Source organism: Aureobasidium subglaciale (genome assembly GCF_000721755.1).
Source record: "Aureobasidium subglaciale EXF-2481 unplaced genomic scaffold scaffold_17, whole genome shotgun sequence".
Lineage (NCBI taxonomy): Eukaryota > Fungi > Ascomycota > Dothideomycetes > Dothideales > Saccotheciaceae > Aureobasidium > Aureobasidium subglaciale.
This window is the reverse complement of record NW_013566978.1, coordinates 505,448-518,441: the sequence shown is the minus strand read 5'-3', so window position 1 is coordinate 518,441 and position 12,994 is coordinate 505,448. Positions and strand designations below refer to the sequence as shown.

The 12,994-nt window shown below is 52.5% G+C and overlaps 8 protein-coding genes across 8 annotated transcripts; 5 read left to right on the top strand and 3 right to left on the bottom strand.

The window, feature by feature from the left end:
• The first annotated feature begins 145 nt into the window (after positions 1-145).
• Positions 146-1,679, top strand: AUEXF2481DRAFT_344410 (uncharacterized protein). Its single transcript, XM_013486478.1, has one exon. The coding sequence runs from the start codon at positions 580-582 to the stop codon at positions 1,405-1,407; it is 828 nt and encodes a 275-aa protein (XP_013341932.1). The 5' UTR covers positions 146-579; the 3' UTR covers positions 1,408-1,679.
• Positions 1,472-2,864, bottom strand: AUEXF2481DRAFT_343600 (uncharacterized protein). Its single transcript, XM_013486477.1, has 3 exons — positions 2,126-2,864; positions 1,872-2,065; positions 1,472-1,818 (listed from the first exon to the last, which is right to left on the bottom strand). Exons 1-3 carry the CDS (start codon positions 2,739-2,741, stop codon positions 1,537-1,539), a joined length of 1,092 nt encoding a protein of 363 aa, XP_013341931.1. The 5' UTR covers positions 2,742-2,864; the 3' UTR covers positions 1,472-1,536.
• A 123-nt stretch (positions 2,865-2,987) lies between these two features.
• On the top strand, positions 2,988-3,623 carry AUEXF2481DRAFT_6943 (uncharacterized protein; the record flags this gene model as incomplete). The annotated part of the gene is made up of 2 exons (XM_013486289.1): positions 2,988-3,248; positions 3,303-3,623. 2 exons carry the CDS (start codon positions 2,988-2,990, stop codon positions 3,621-3,623), a joined length of 582 nt encoding a protein of 193 aa, XP_013341743.1.
• Positions 3,624-3,824: 201 nt separating this feature from the next.
• AUEXF2481DRAFT_6942 (uncharacterized protein) lies at positions 3,825-4,289 on the bottom strand (the record flags this gene model as incomplete). Its single annotated transcript, XM_013486288.1, has 1 exon — positions 3,825-4,289. The coding sequence occupies one exon, from the start codon at positions 4,287-4,289 to the stop codon at positions 3,825-3,827; it is 465 nt and encodes a 154-aa protein (XP_013341742.1).
• A 405-nt stretch (positions 4,290-4,694) lies between these two features.
• On the top strand, positions 4,695-6,695 carry AUEXF2481DRAFT_47659 (uncharacterized protein; the record flags this gene model as incomplete). The annotated part of the gene is made up of 5 exons (XM_013486395.1): positions 4,695-4,800; positions 4,842-5,156; positions 5,209-5,819; positions 5,874-6,339; positions 6,364-6,695. 5 exons carry the CDS (start codon positions 4,695-4,697, stop codon positions 6,693-6,695), a joined length of 1,830 nt encoding a protein of 609 aa, XP_013341849.1.
• A 248-nt stretch (positions 6,696-6,943) lies between these two features.
• On the top strand, positions 6,944-9,302 carry AUEXF2481DRAFT_42169 (uncharacterized protein). Its single transcript, XM_013486379.1, has 3 exons — positions 6,944-7,460; positions 7,516-8,814; positions 8,876-9,302. Exons 1-3 carry the CDS (start codon positions 7,209-7,211, stop codon positions 8,942-8,944), a joined length of 1,620 nt encoding a protein of 539 aa, XP_013341833.1. The 5' UTR covers positions 6,944-7,208; the 3' UTR covers positions 8,945-9,302.
• Positions 9,303-10,579: 1,277 nt separating this feature from the next.
• On the top strand, positions 10,580-11,523 carry AUEXF2481DRAFT_6939 (uncharacterized protein; the record flags this gene model as incomplete). The annotated part of the gene is made up of 3 exons (XM_013486287.1): positions 10,580-10,895; positions 10,954-11,189; positions 11,245-11,523. The coding sequence occupies 3 exons, from the start codon at positions 10,580-10,582 to the stop codon at positions 11,521-11,523; spliced, it is 831 nt and encodes a 276-aa protein (XP_013341741.1).
• Positions 11,244-12,676, bottom strand: AUEXF2481DRAFT_42168 (uncharacterized protein). Its single transcript, XM_013486378.1, has 2 exons — positions 12,409-12,676; positions 11,244-12,285 (listed from the first exon to the last, which is right to left on the bottom strand). Exons 1-2 carry the CDS (start codon positions 12,502-12,504, stop codon positions 11,551-11,553), a joined length of 831 nt encoding a protein of 276 aa, XP_013341832.1. The 5' UTR covers positions 12,505-12,676; the 3' UTR covers positions 11,244-11,550.
• Positions 12,677-12,994: the final 318 nt, after the last annotated feature.

Genomic DNA, 12,994 nt, shown 5'->3' with positions numbered 1-12,994 from the left:
GAGAAGCAAGAGAACATCGTTTGCAAAGGGCTCACAATGTAAACAGAAGATCGAGGTGTTCGTCTCCAGAGCAACGTTCAGCCCTGCTTCGGAACGTGTGTTTCCCGATAGTCAGTCATCATCGATGGTTCTGACTCAACCTTCTGGTGCATGCGAGCTAACAGACGACCAGGGTGAGTCTAGTGAAGATCCTGTGGGCCAGAATTTATCCCAAGCCGTCCGTGCGTTTCACCCGCAGGCATCGATGTACAGGCTCGAACACACCAGTTGTGATGTCTGCAGAGGTCGAGTAGTGTAAGATATGTGGGGATTCTGCTTCAAAACGCTATACAGAAGTGCGCGGTAGGTTGAAACTGAAAGGAAGCGGATGATAAGGGACGAAGATGACGATAATGAACGCGAAGCCGACATAGTCCTCGTGCCGATCATACAAGTTCATGGACCGTGTGCCGTTTAATCTACTTAGCTCGACACATGAGCAGTCAGCGATCGAACAGCTAGTAAGGAAAGTGATGTTCGTCCGACCGACGCGTGGCGTCTTCTCACCTCTGCAACGCGAGGTTGCCTACCTTCCACGGCATGCGAGCTCGAACGGTTTCACCTTACGCCTGTATCCTCCACGAAACAGGCGTCGCGCGCCTAGTCAAGACTGTCGAGGGAAGGCGACGATGTGATCTGAAAGGGCCGACACGATTTCCAATTTCACAATGGGCGATTCGTTTACAGGAAGAGTTCAAAAGAAAAGGAAAGAACCGACGCAAAGAAGTACCTCCGCACATCAGGTCCTCGCTGCCTCCTTCAAAGAGATCTCCCTGCCGCGATGAGGTCGAGGGAGCGAGACTCCAGTTCCAAGGTCGCGGAAAATGTCGTCGTGCTCCACAGGCGAAAGACGGCCAAGCTCTCGGACACCATATGAGACCACCAGTATTTCTGAGCACGATCAACGGTGTCGATGCTGGATCTAGCTCTCGTGGTCAACAAAGGACCAAAAATTTGGAACAGAGGCCGAGTCGAGGCGCGACATCTAGACAACGGGCCCAAGCACCAGTCTTGAGGCAGAGTTCACGGCCACAAGAAATGTCGCGAGAGAAGGTCCAACAAGGGAGAAGCACGAGATACCACGGCCCTTCTAACAGACCGCCGAGACAGAACGAAGTCGCCAGCTCAACGAGGCAGGTATCGAACAGCCACTCTTCCAGGAACACCATCCAGCAAAGACAAGTCCACCCACCTCAGCTGGTTGAACGGGATAGGCGAAGCAGCACGCGGAACCGGACTTCGAAAGGGCCGGGAATTCGAAGCAGGCGCGGACAACCACCACTCAGCAATCGCGTGCTGGACAAATTCGACCATGTAATAGAGGTCATGAAGCGCACGGATAGAGGAAACTCACAATCTCCTATATGAGTGAACCAAAGCGGGCGGTGATGGTTTCAGAATTACGGAATGTGCAGAGTTGTGCAGGGATGTGAAGGATTGTGCAGAGTTGTAAAGGATTGTGGCAGGCTTGCGTGTAATGCTATTGTTGTTGTGTATTTACAGGTTCCAGACGACAACACGGCCATCGACGCCACTGGTACTGATTTGACTGACTGAGTCAAGAGAACCAGCATATGCGCGGACAGTGCTGATAGAGTTTTGGTGTACAGTCTTCAGTTGAGTATCGTCGATAACCTTGCCACGAAGGTCCATCTGGCGGAACATGTTCAAAGCGGATTCATCACGTTGATTAGCAGCGCCAGACTTTGAGGTGCTGTCAAGCGAACCAACGAGTGACCATCCAGACGAGGAACCCGAGAAGCGGAAGGGCTCGCAGTCCTGGCAGCAAATCAGTCATTTGAATACCAATAATCGAATGTATCTCTGCTTACGTAGCCAGCACAAACAATCTCGCCTTCGGCAATCCATAGAAGATCTGCAAAGGGAAGAACTTGAGTGCTAATGTTGATGACAGCGTGAGGAGGTTGGCCCTCGCCAGCGGGATAGGCGACTGTCATTGTGGAGTCATGGCTGACAAAGGCCACGGCATCTCCAGAAGGACTGAAGGCAACGCTCTTGACCCAGCCTGAGTGTATAATAGGTTAGCAAGTTGTGCAGAGGGGAGCATAAGTAGGGACAAACGTACCGGCCGTCTGATTCAAGAACTCGCCGCAAATGGTGTTGAAAGGAAGACGCTCGCCCCAGACAGAGGGAGAGGGTCTTTCATCGACGCCTTTGATGAAGGCACTGAGGACACGAGCGTGGCCATCGGTGCTGCCCAAGGCGACCAAGACACTGTTGGGGTGCCATGCGACGCTGGTGACGGTGCTGCGAAGGGGCTTCTTGAGGTGTTTGGAGACCCACCAATCGTTCTCTTCTTCAAAGTAGCAGACAGCGGCAACCCTAGCGCCACTACCGACAGCAAACTTGGCCTCGTTGGGAGACCATCGCACGCAGGTGGCAGCTCTGTTGATGCGGAGGAGGACGAGAGTGGGGCGCCAGGAGCCGTTCGAAGGTTCCCAGACGTAGGCGTTGCGGTCCTGAGAGCAAGTCACGATCTTGCCCGAGTTGGGAGCAATGTCGACACCGGTGATGAGCTTGTCGTGACCGCGAAGCTCATCGTTGAGGGCAAAGCGGGAGCCGCTGGACGAGTAGAGCTCGACGGTGTTGTCTCTGGCGACAGCGAGCGTCTTGCGATCGGCCGAGAAGGAGTGGTCGGCGATTGGGTTGTTGAAGAGATGGTGGACTTGAGGAGCGGCCATGGCGAAAGGTGAGACAGGAGTATCTCTCTACTGTCGTTGTGTATGATGCAAGGTGGGCAGATTGCGTGTCTGCGAGCTGAGGGGAGAGCAGGCCGAGCTGCGGGCAGTGACGACGCCGGGGAAGTTGCCGATCGACGCCGCAGCCAAAGTCGCTTTGCGCCCGCCGCCCTGACGCTGTCGTTAAAACTACCTATACCATCCACCACTCGCCATATTCGCTCCGACCTCCCTGTCACGCTATCATAAATGGCTTCCAAGGCTGCACCGCCGACCGGCGCCCGCCCCAATCACACGCTATACTGCTCCAACTTGCCCGACAAGCTCCAGAAGGATGACCTCAAACGCGCATTGTACATGCTCTTCTCCGTCTATGGCTCCATCCTCGACATTGTCGCCATGAAGACCAACAAGATGCGCGGTCAAGCTCACGTCTTGTTTCGCGATGTCTCGTCCAGCACTCAAGCTATGCGATCCCTCCAAGGCTTCGAATTCTTCGGCAAAGAAATGGTACGACCATTATCTGCCTTCTCCAACCTCAATGTCTCGCTAACACTGTTGAAGAAAATCACTTATTCGTCAACCAAGTCCGACACGCTTGCGAAACTCGATGGTACCTACAAACAACCTCCTCCTGCCGAGACCCCTGCTGCCGCGCAGCCAAACAGTCTGCAGCAGTCCATCTTTTCCGGCGCTCCAGGCGCATCTACTGCGCCTGGCGCGACGGCCCCATTGGCTCCGCCGCCTGCGCTTGACTCGACTGTCAGCGCACCAGGCCAGACTGCTGGTGTGAAGCGCCCCAGAGATGAAAGTGATGACGACAAAGAGGAAGAGGCTCCTATGGACATGGACGATGAAGCCATGGAGGAAAGTGACGACGAGTAGAGACATGCGATCATGCACGGCGCAAATCTGTGCTCGACACATTCAAGCCTACACTTGCTCCGACAACACCCAGCCAGAGAAGCATGTAATCCTGGACCCGAACATCCTCAGCCCCTGCGGCGCTCATTGTGTCTGCGGTGCGGCAAGGATGCACGAAATATGCAGGCATTCCCGTCTCAGGATGGTCCTGCGGTGAGATGGTCAGCAGGATTCGTTGATCCAGGAATCCACAATTACCGTCATGGACAGAGCACCTATAACACCTACACCGCGCACCGCATCTTGGAAGTGCAGCGGTACAACAAGGTTGAAGAATTGGGAGGCAGGAAGCGGAGGGCTAGTGGTCATGTATACCACGGGTACTCTATAGCTTGGAGAGAGCAAGATATCATAATATACAGTGACCAGTGTTTCGTCCTGGGGCTGTTTGATTATGGCTTCCTCATCAACATCGTCTTCGTGTGATTCGCGATTCGGAACATCAACAGGTTCATGATCATCCTCGGCCTCAATAACAAGAAGAGCAGCAGCCAAGCGTCGAGTGATGCGCAAACCTGGCAAATCACCCACAAGCAGGGTGCTGTCAGGCAGAATTCTCCGAACGTGTTCGCAAGCTTCGATGAACTCGTCAGGTGCGAGCGAGGGGAAAGCAGAAAGCTTTTCCATTGCAGTGCTGGATAACTTATGCTGTTCTCATCAAAACAGGTGGATGGCACGGGGGTTTGACGTACGGCGGAGCTGTCGGCGGTGTTCTGGATCTCGATAAAGTTACCCGGGGCTTCCTTGGCGATTCGATCATACCTGGTTGCTGTATCAGCTTCCTCCTCGACACTTCGCAAGAGTACCTATCTACACGCTGTATTGATCCATCTCCCCTTCTGTATTCCAGTTCGTCTGTCCTACTCGTTCTAGCTCTGTCGAACTGCACAGTCTATTCTCGACCATGGCCCCTACTGGCGAGAGCCACACTCCGCTCAAGCGAGCCAGAGTGCGCTTGATCTGTTCCACCACCACAAGTCGCCATTGCTGACCACACACTACTTGACTAGGCTTCGACCGATGAACTCGACAATGACTCGCAGAAGAAGCCTCGCACTGTACAGCCCACCCATCTACCATCGCCAGACACGCGCAAAGCCTCGAACTCGACCGAAGGAAACTCGAATGCCGCTTCCCAGTTATCCGAGAAGCGTGATTCATCTCCTCCCTTTGCTGCAGGTCTGCATTCGCCTCCATCCGACACCCAGCCATACAGTCAATTCCTACCACCGCCACCCATCAGCTATGAAGTCGAGGACGAAGAAGCCGAGGGTGTCTGGGGCTACCTCGTGCCACTAGACGGTGTCTCGGAGCCTTTAGTCTTGAGACGTCGTGCAGCATGTCCTGTTCCTCAGACAAAGATCGGCCGCACCGACGGCAAGACCGCCGTACCGCGAGATGAATATCTAAATCAAGAAGATTCGTACGAGAAGGAAAAGGCGGAGAAGGGTATCCCGGCTGGCGGCTACCTGATTGGACGACATCCCGAGTGTGGTAAGTGCCGACCGCCGCATGTACAAGCTACTGGATCTAACTCTCCGGCCAGACCGTATCATCAAGACCCCTACAGTCAGCAACCGCCATTGCCTGCTTTTCTGCGAAAACAAGGACAGCGACCAGATTGCTGTCGTCGAGGATCTTTCAGGCAACGGCACCTACGTTAACAATGCCATTGTGGGTCGTAACAAGCGACGTGATCTCTACGACGGTGACGAACTCTCCATCCTGGATGTGGCTCGCTTCATCTTCCGATACCCGAGCATCCGCGACACTAATGGTTTCCGCCAGCAATACTCGATCCAAGGACAGCTCGGAAAAGGTCATTTTGCTACAGTCTACCTATGTACAGAGAAATGTAGTGGTGCCCGCTACGCCGTCAAGAAGTTTGAGAAGCGCCGAACGACCACCAACTCTCAAGCCGCCGAAGAGAAGAGCAGAGTCGATGGCCTGCAACAAGAGATTGGTGTGCTAATGGGGGTCTCGCATCCCAATGTTCTATGTCTCAAGGATACATTTGACGAAAGCGACGGCGTGTACCTGGTCCTCGAACTTGCCGCGGAAGGCGAATTGTTCAACTGGATCGTCGCGAAGCACAAGCTGAGTGAAGCAGAGACCAGGAAGATATTCGTGCAACTTTTCCAGGGTATAAAGTACCTGGTACGTTTGAAATTACTGCTTTTGAGTCTTGACAACTTGACTAATTCGCTGCAGCATGAACGCAACATCGTCCATCGCGATATTAAACCCGAAAACATTCTTCTCCTCGATCGTGAACTGAATATCAAGATCGCCGACTTCGGACTTGCTAAGATCATTGGAGAGGAGTCATTCACATCCACTCTTTGCGGCACGCCTTCGTATGTTGCACCTGAAATCTTGGAGCAGGGTAACCGCCGTAGATACACACGTGCTGTTGACGTGTGGTCACTGGGTGTTGTGCTATACATTTGCTTGTGCGGCTTCCCACCGTTCAGCGACGAGCTCTACTCTCCTGAGAATCCATACACGTTAAGCCAGCAGATCAGAATGGGACGTTTCGACTACCCTAGTCCCTACTGGGACAGCGTTGGAGACTCTGCGCTCGATCTGATTGACAAGATGCTCACAGTCGATGTTGAGAAGAGAATTACGATAGATGAGTGTCTCGAGCATCCATGGACGACAGGACGTACAGACGGCCAGGGCAAAATGAGCTTCGGAGCAAGCATGGAAAGCACAGACGGTTTGACAGGAGCGCTGAACAATCTGGATTTCTCGAAGCGAAAGCCAGTGAGAGAGAGGACGCTGTTGAGCTCGATCAACGATGCGACTTTCTTCAAGACGCAGGCTACCGAAAAAGACGACCGGGATATCAAGGTATGGGAGCAAAACAAAGACCATGATAAGCGAACGAACGTCAAAGACGAGGTCGTACCTGCACATGCAAGAAATCCTGATGAATTCGTCAAAATGGGCGGCAAGGGAGATGAAACGCTATACGGTGATGAAGAGGTTGCGAAGAGAAAGGCAAAAGCAGAGGAGGCAAAGGCATAGGACAGACGATAGTACGATAATTATGGTAGTACGACAGACACTTTGATGGCATCAATTGACCCCTTTTGTCTCCCCGTGTTCGAACTGAGAGTGAAAGCAGGCTGTAGAAATGCACAATGATGTTATACGATACGGCTGAACTGCTCGCGGGAGGCTCTGTTTTGTTGTTCGCTCTCCCGCAGATGCCACGGGGATTCGAATGTCATCATGCATTTCTACAGCCTCGAAGCGAACGATTGTCTGGCTGGAGGAGAGTGGACACTTGGAATGTAAGATTCTGAGGCCATGATTTTGAGCGTACAAGATTATGAGGCCATGTTTCTGGGGAAATGGCATGATGACTGACCATGGCAGGGTCATCATACGTTGTTTGAGTGGCTTTTGCTGGGCAGGGGCGGCGTTCGGGAGATGATCAGACCATAATTTCAGGGACAATAATAATAATTATCCGCGCGGGCGCCTCTCAACACGCCGCGTTGGACTTCTCTCTACTACTGGACCTCCGCAACGACAATGGGTGTGTTGGCTACTGTTACTGACGCCGTTTCGGTGCACCTGGGCGACAAGCCTCTTTGGCTCGCCGTCTCGATCGTCGCCGGCGCAACTCTCACTCTCGCCATCGTCCTCAATGTGCTCTCACAGCTGCTGCCCGTCCGCCGCAAGGGCTCCGACCCACCACTCGTCTTCCACTGGGTGCCCTTCATTGGCAGCACCGTGACCTACGGCATTGATCCCTACAAGTTCTTCTTCAAGTGTCGCGAACAGGTTTGTTGTCGCTCGGCAACTCTCGATCTACACCACACTAACTCTTTGTTTGCAGTACGGCGACACCTTCACCTTCATCCTACTCGGCAAGAAGACCACTGTCTGTCTCGGCACAAAGGGCACCGACTTCATCTTGAACGGCAAGCTCAAGGATGTCAACGCCGAAGAAATCTACAGCCCCCTGACCACTCCCGTCTTCGGCACCGATGTTGTCTACGATTGCCCCAACTCGAAGCTCATGGAACAAAAGAAGTTTGTCAAGTTCGGTCTGACCACAGAAGCCCTCCGCTCCTACGTATCGGTCATTGCCGCAGAAACAAAGGACTTTGTCGCAAACTCAAACTGGTTCAAGGGCAGCGCTGGCGACCTCAACGTGCCCAAGGCCATGGCCGAATTGACCATCTACACTGCCAGTCGCTCGCTCCAGGGCAAGGAAGTCCGCGCAAAGTTCGACAGCACCTTCGCCGACCTGTACCACGACCTCGATATGGGCTTCACTCCCATCAACTTCATGCTTCCCTGGGCCCCTCTGCCCCAAAACCGCAAGCGTGACGCTGCTCAGCGCAAGATGACGGAGACATACATGGAGATCATCAAGGCTAGACGTGACAGTGGCAAGACGGAGCCCGAAGATGGTGAGACGGACATGATCTGGAACCTGATGAACTGCGAATACAAGTCTGGCCAGACCATTCCTGACAAGGAGATTGCTCACATGATGATTGCGCTGCTCATGGCTGGCCAACACAGCTCTTCCGCTTCCATCTCATGGATTATGCTCCGTCTGGCTTCTCGCCCAGATATCGTTGAGGAACTGCTTGCCGAACAGAAGGCCGTCCTTGGTGCCGACCTGCCAGAGTTGACCTTTGAAGACCTCTCCCGCTTGCCTCTCCACTCTCAAGTCGTCAAGGAGACTCTGCGCCTGCACAGTCCTATCCACAGCATCATGCGTGCTGTCAAATCGCCCATGCCCATCGAAGGCACTCCCTACGTCATTCCTACTACCCACGTCCTGCTGGCTGCTCCCGGTGTTGCATCCAAGTGCCCTGAGTATTTCCCTGAGCCCATGCTTTGGGAGCCTCACCGATGGGACGCCGAGGATAGCAGCAAGTACTCAAAGCTCAAGCCTATCATTGCTGCCAATGCAGACGATGATGAGAAGACTGACTACGGCTATGGTCTGGTCTCCAAGGGTGCCAGCTCGCCGTACCTTCCCTTCGGTGCTGGCAGACATCGCTGCATTGGTGAGCAGTTTGCCTACGTGCAGCTGCAAACCATCCTAGTGACCATGGTTCAGACCTTCAAGCTCCGCAACCTTGATGGTCGCAAGGGTGTTGTTGACACTGACTACTCGGTAAGTTTGGACCCATGATGCATGTTCTGAAAGGACTTTACTAACTTATCCATGTCTGCAGTCATTATTTTCACGCCCCCTTACACCAGCCTCAATACACTACGAGAGAAGAGTCAACGAGAAGGCATAGACAAGACTTACGGTTTCAGATTTGTACAGCTTTGTAATACTCAGCATGGTAATAGAGGTCAACGTTTCGCGGATAAGCATTGTGTTATCTTGGTGTGCGCACATCTGGTCGCGGCGCCCAACTCATTGTTAATTTCACTCACGATTTTTCATCCAGCTTTTATAGTTCTCACCACATGTGCTCGGTTATGCCACCGGTGTCAATATGGACAGTATCTATGTCATGAGGAGTGTCGTCACTCGTTTACTGGTACGTTCGTTGGCTGTGAAAAAAAGGTTTGCTTGTTGAAGCAGCGCTCGGATGTAGGCGAGTAGCAAAATCTTTTGTAAAATTTGCAACAATTTCATTTTCTCTTTCTTCTCCCACACTCCTTTCTTCGGCGGCTATGATATCTTTTGGAAAGCGCTTTCGGTCCGCGCATGTTTCTGACGAGGAATCGCAGACCTCTCCCCGACAAGAAAATCATTGCCGTCACATTGGCCAGCCTGTTGAATTCCATCAAAGACTGCAAGCCTCGGACCTCGAGAATATAAACAGATAAGTTTTTATAGTTGATATTAATCCCTGTGACGCAGCGGCTAGCGTGTCGTTCTTATAATTGTTCCAGCGGAACAGATTATGCAATGCGAAAGTCGCGAGTTCGAATCTCGCTAGGGATACTTTTTGCCCGTGTGCGGTCATTGCACACGGTGCAATCGTTTTGGCATCTACATCACCGTCTCGAACTTACGAACAAGACAGTCGAAGCAGGAATTTATCAGTATCATCAAGGGTTGTGTGACGGCCTAGGTCGGGCAGAGCGATCGTCTGCTGCACCTCGGCTGACAGGCTTCAGAGTCTGTACGTGAAGTCTACCATGCTTCATCATTACGTAGGCATGAGACTACGCCAGCAGTTGCCAGACTGGTCTATCAAAGGATACACGTGCTCGTGTGTAATCCTAAACATCATGTATGACGGGTATCCGCGTGAGACCGGCAGGCTGCAATGCCATAGCAGGTCTCGGAGGGATGTACGGAGGCAGCAGCGACTCTGGAGATGTTCCCCTTTGTGACACCAAAGCATTTGATACAGCTGCACTCCTGCCTAGATTTGACTCGGGCAACAAACTACACATGCATCAAAAGACACCCTAAGTGCATTGCAGGCTGCAATGACAATCTCTCCTTCTCGCCTCTAGCAGCGAAGCCGGAGTTAAAAGCAAACGTGCTCCACGTGATTTTCCAGCAAAAGATACGGACGGGTCCAAGCAGCCCCTCATTCCCGAGTCTCGATCCATTCACCCAGAGCCCAGTCATTTCCCACCCACAGACCGCGACCAATCTGTGCATTCTGACTCTTTGCTTTCCATCCTTCAATAATCCCAATTCTAGCACAACGGCCTCTTCTAGACAAACGATTCTCGCCCTCGTCGCCAAACACTCGCCCACCACGTCACCACCCCGCTGTCTGTCCGGCGCAAAGCCGCATCTGTCGCAACGAACGCTTTTCAGACCCAACTCGATTCTGCCCACCTTGTTCAGTCGACCCAACCAGCCACCCCTGAAGACTTTCTCTACTCCGGCTCTCCAACTTCGATCACTCCGAATCTTCCGTGAGCGCCGCCAATACCACACGCTCTCCAATCTCGTCGCCATGTCATCGGCACCCACCGGAACCCTGGCCATGAACAACTACACATTCCCCACCGAGCGTCTGCAGTCACAACTCAAGGATCCGTCAAGGACACCGCTGGTCCTTGTAGCGTGTGGTTCCTTCAGTCCCATCACCTTCCTCCACCTGAGAATGTTCGAAATGGCGGCTGATTACGCCCGCTTCAACACGAATTTTGAAGTTGTCGGTGCCTACATCAGTGCTGTTGGTGACGCGTACAAGAAGAGTGGTCTCGTCAAGGCCGAACACAGAATAAACATGTGCAGCTTGGCTGTCGAGCAAAGCAGTTGGATCAGCGGTATGACTAATCGTGTGTGAAATGTTTTGACTATCGGATTCTAATTGTGTCACTGCAGTCGACCCGTGGGAGGCTCTCCACGAAGACTACCTTGAGACGGCAAAAGTACTCGACCACTTCGAGCACGAAATAAATACAGTCCGCGGACCCTTCAACACTCCCCAAGGTCCTAAGATGGCCAAGATTGCCTTGCTCGCTGGTGCAGACCTGATCCAAACCATGTCTGCTCCAGGCGTGTGGGCACCCAAGGATATCGACTACATCCTGAGCAACTTTGGCGCCTTCATCATCGAGGTATGCTCCCACCTGCTCCAACCCTCCCTCGATCAGATGCTAACAGAACAAACAGAGAGGCGGTACGGATATCGACGAAGCCTTGTCAACGTTGCAACAGTGGAAAGACAACATCCACGTGGTACAGCAGTTGGTGCAAAACGACATTTCTAGCACAAAGATCCGCTTGTTCCGCAAGCGTGACATGAGCATCCGCTACCTGGTACCCGAACCCGTCGTCAAGTACATTGAGGAGCAGGGACTGTACGACGAAGACGGAGCCAGCAGCACGCACGAGGCGCAAAACTCGAAGAAACCCGGCGAGAGCGCAGGCGCTCCCTCGCAGAACATGTAATACCGTCATGATCAACACTCCACCCTTTCAGCGCTTGCGTTCCCTGACCTTGAACTTGACACCTTCCTTGTTGACGCCTCCGACGGTGTTGTTCATGCGTGCCCGTTGCTCCTGGAGCTGCGTCAGAGCACTGGACAGGTCACGCTCGCGGTCTTTGAGCGCTTCGAGATGATTCTGCAGCACTTCCTGCGCACGCCTCTTCTTCCGTCGCTGTCTGATCTCCTCGTTCGACAAGCCTTTGGTGTCGCTCTTGTCATCCTCGCTCTTTCCATCCTCACTACCGCTACCATCTCCATCGGGACCGTCGAGATCGTCGAGTCCAGAGAGGTCACCCAGGTCTGATAGGTCGTCGAGATCCAGGTCCATGTCGTCGTCGTCGTCAAAGTCGAGTGGCTCTTCCTCTTCCACGACCAGCTCGCCGTCTTCATCAAATACCATCCTCTTGCTCTTGCTCGACGCATCAACACCAGTGGTCATCAAGACAACCCTCTTCTCAATCTTTTCCCTAGCACGTCGCGTCTGTTGCAAGACGGTCTGTAAGTAACCTGCATCCTGCGTCTTGAGCAACTTGACGACATCCATGCTCATTGGCGTTTGGGAGCCATTTTCCTTTCCTCTTGTCGATTGTTGAACACCCTTTTTTGTAGTTCTAGAAATCATGCCGAATGCGAATTCGTCGGGGTTACGCTGGGCACCCTTTTCACGTAGGACTTTGAGGCGGCGCTTCTTTTCATTGTGATCTTTTGCACGTAGGGAGTAGTCCTGTTTTGTTTGCGTGTTAGACTTGTGTACTACTTCTTCTTCTTTGTCTCATGTAGATATTGTTATGTACACAAGTCCTGAAGACGTCTAATTTGTGTAGATGGAAAAAGGGTGTGAACGAACCTTGTGTTTTTCGAGAAGACCCCATTTTTGACGTTCGAGCGGTTGAGCGCGCTCTTTGTGATTGCGCCTCTGGACGGCATTGCGCATGGACGACATGGCGGCGGTTTGCTTTTTGCGTAGTCAAGAGCTCTGTGTTGTCGATCTGAGTACTGAGGTATGGGGCTTTTGTTGTGACAGTTGAGATGTGATTCAGATGATCAATCGGGCGAGAGAGAGAGAGAAGGAAAAAAGATTGTATGATCGCGGACGAGAAAGTTTGGCGGAATTACAATAATGAAAGGAAAGCGCGCGCGGGCTGCGGAAGAGAAGAGCGGAGAAGAAAGTCGGGGCTTGGCGGTTCTCTTTTGGAAGCATGTTTTTTGGTGACCCTGTCCCTGATGGATTATTTGTTCCTTTTCGAGTATACGTCTTTAATAGTCTACTACTCAAATACGATAACAGAGAATCTCGAGGGATATTGTATTGACACGAGAGAAGTCAGTTCCTGCTATATCTACATGATATTTACATTGATTCGCCATGATTGTGTATTTCCGCTCTTTGACCGCTTGCTGGTCTTTTACAGCAAGTTGACGCTGTAGCTCGC

What these genes read in the sequence shown, in the direction of transcription:
- AUEXF2481DRAFT_343600 (XM_013486477.1), bottom strand. Translation starts at nt 2,741, where the DNA reads ATGGCCGCTCCTCAAGTCCACCATCTCTTCAACAACCCAATCGCCGAC. An exon ending in GTTCTTGAATCAGACGGCCG is followed by an intron (nt 2,066 to 2,125) that starts GTACGTTTGTCC and finishes TTATACACTCAG; the next exon opens with GCTGGGTCAAGAGCGTTGCC. An exon ending in AGATTGTTTGTGCTGGCTAC is followed by an intron (nt 1,819 to 1,871) that starts GTAAGCAGAGAT and finishes ATTTGCTGCCAG; the next exon opens with GACTGCGAGCCCTTCCGCTT.
- AUEXF2481DRAFT_42168 (XM_013486378.1), bottom strand. Translation starts at nt 12,504, where the DNA reads ATGTCGTCCATGCGCAATGCCGTCCAGAGGCGCAATCACAAAGAGCGC. An exon ending in GTCTTCTCGAAAAACACAAG is followed by an intron (nt 12,286 to 12,408) that starts GTTCGTTCACAC and finishes CAAACAAAACAG; the next exon opens with GACTACTCCCTACGTGCAAA.
- AUEXF2481DRAFT_344410 (XM_013486478.1), top strand. Translation starts at nt 580, where the DNA reads ATGCGAGCTCGAACGGTTTCACCTTACGCCTGTATCCTCCACGAAACA.
- AUEXF2481DRAFT_42169 (XM_013486379.1), top strand. Translation starts at nt 7,209, where the DNA reads ATGGGTGTGTTGGCTACTGTTACTGACGCCGTTTCGGTGCACCTGGGC. An exon ending in TCTTCAAGTGTCGCGAACAG is followed by an intron (nt 7,461 to 7,515) that starts GTTTGTTGTCGC and finishes CTTTGTTTGCAG; the next exon opens with TACGGCGACACCTTCACCTT. An exon ending in TTGTTGACACTGACTACTCG is followed by an intron (nt 8,815 to 8,875) that starts GTAAGTTTGGAC and finishes CCATGTCTGCAG; the next exon opens with TCATTATTTTCACGCCCCCT.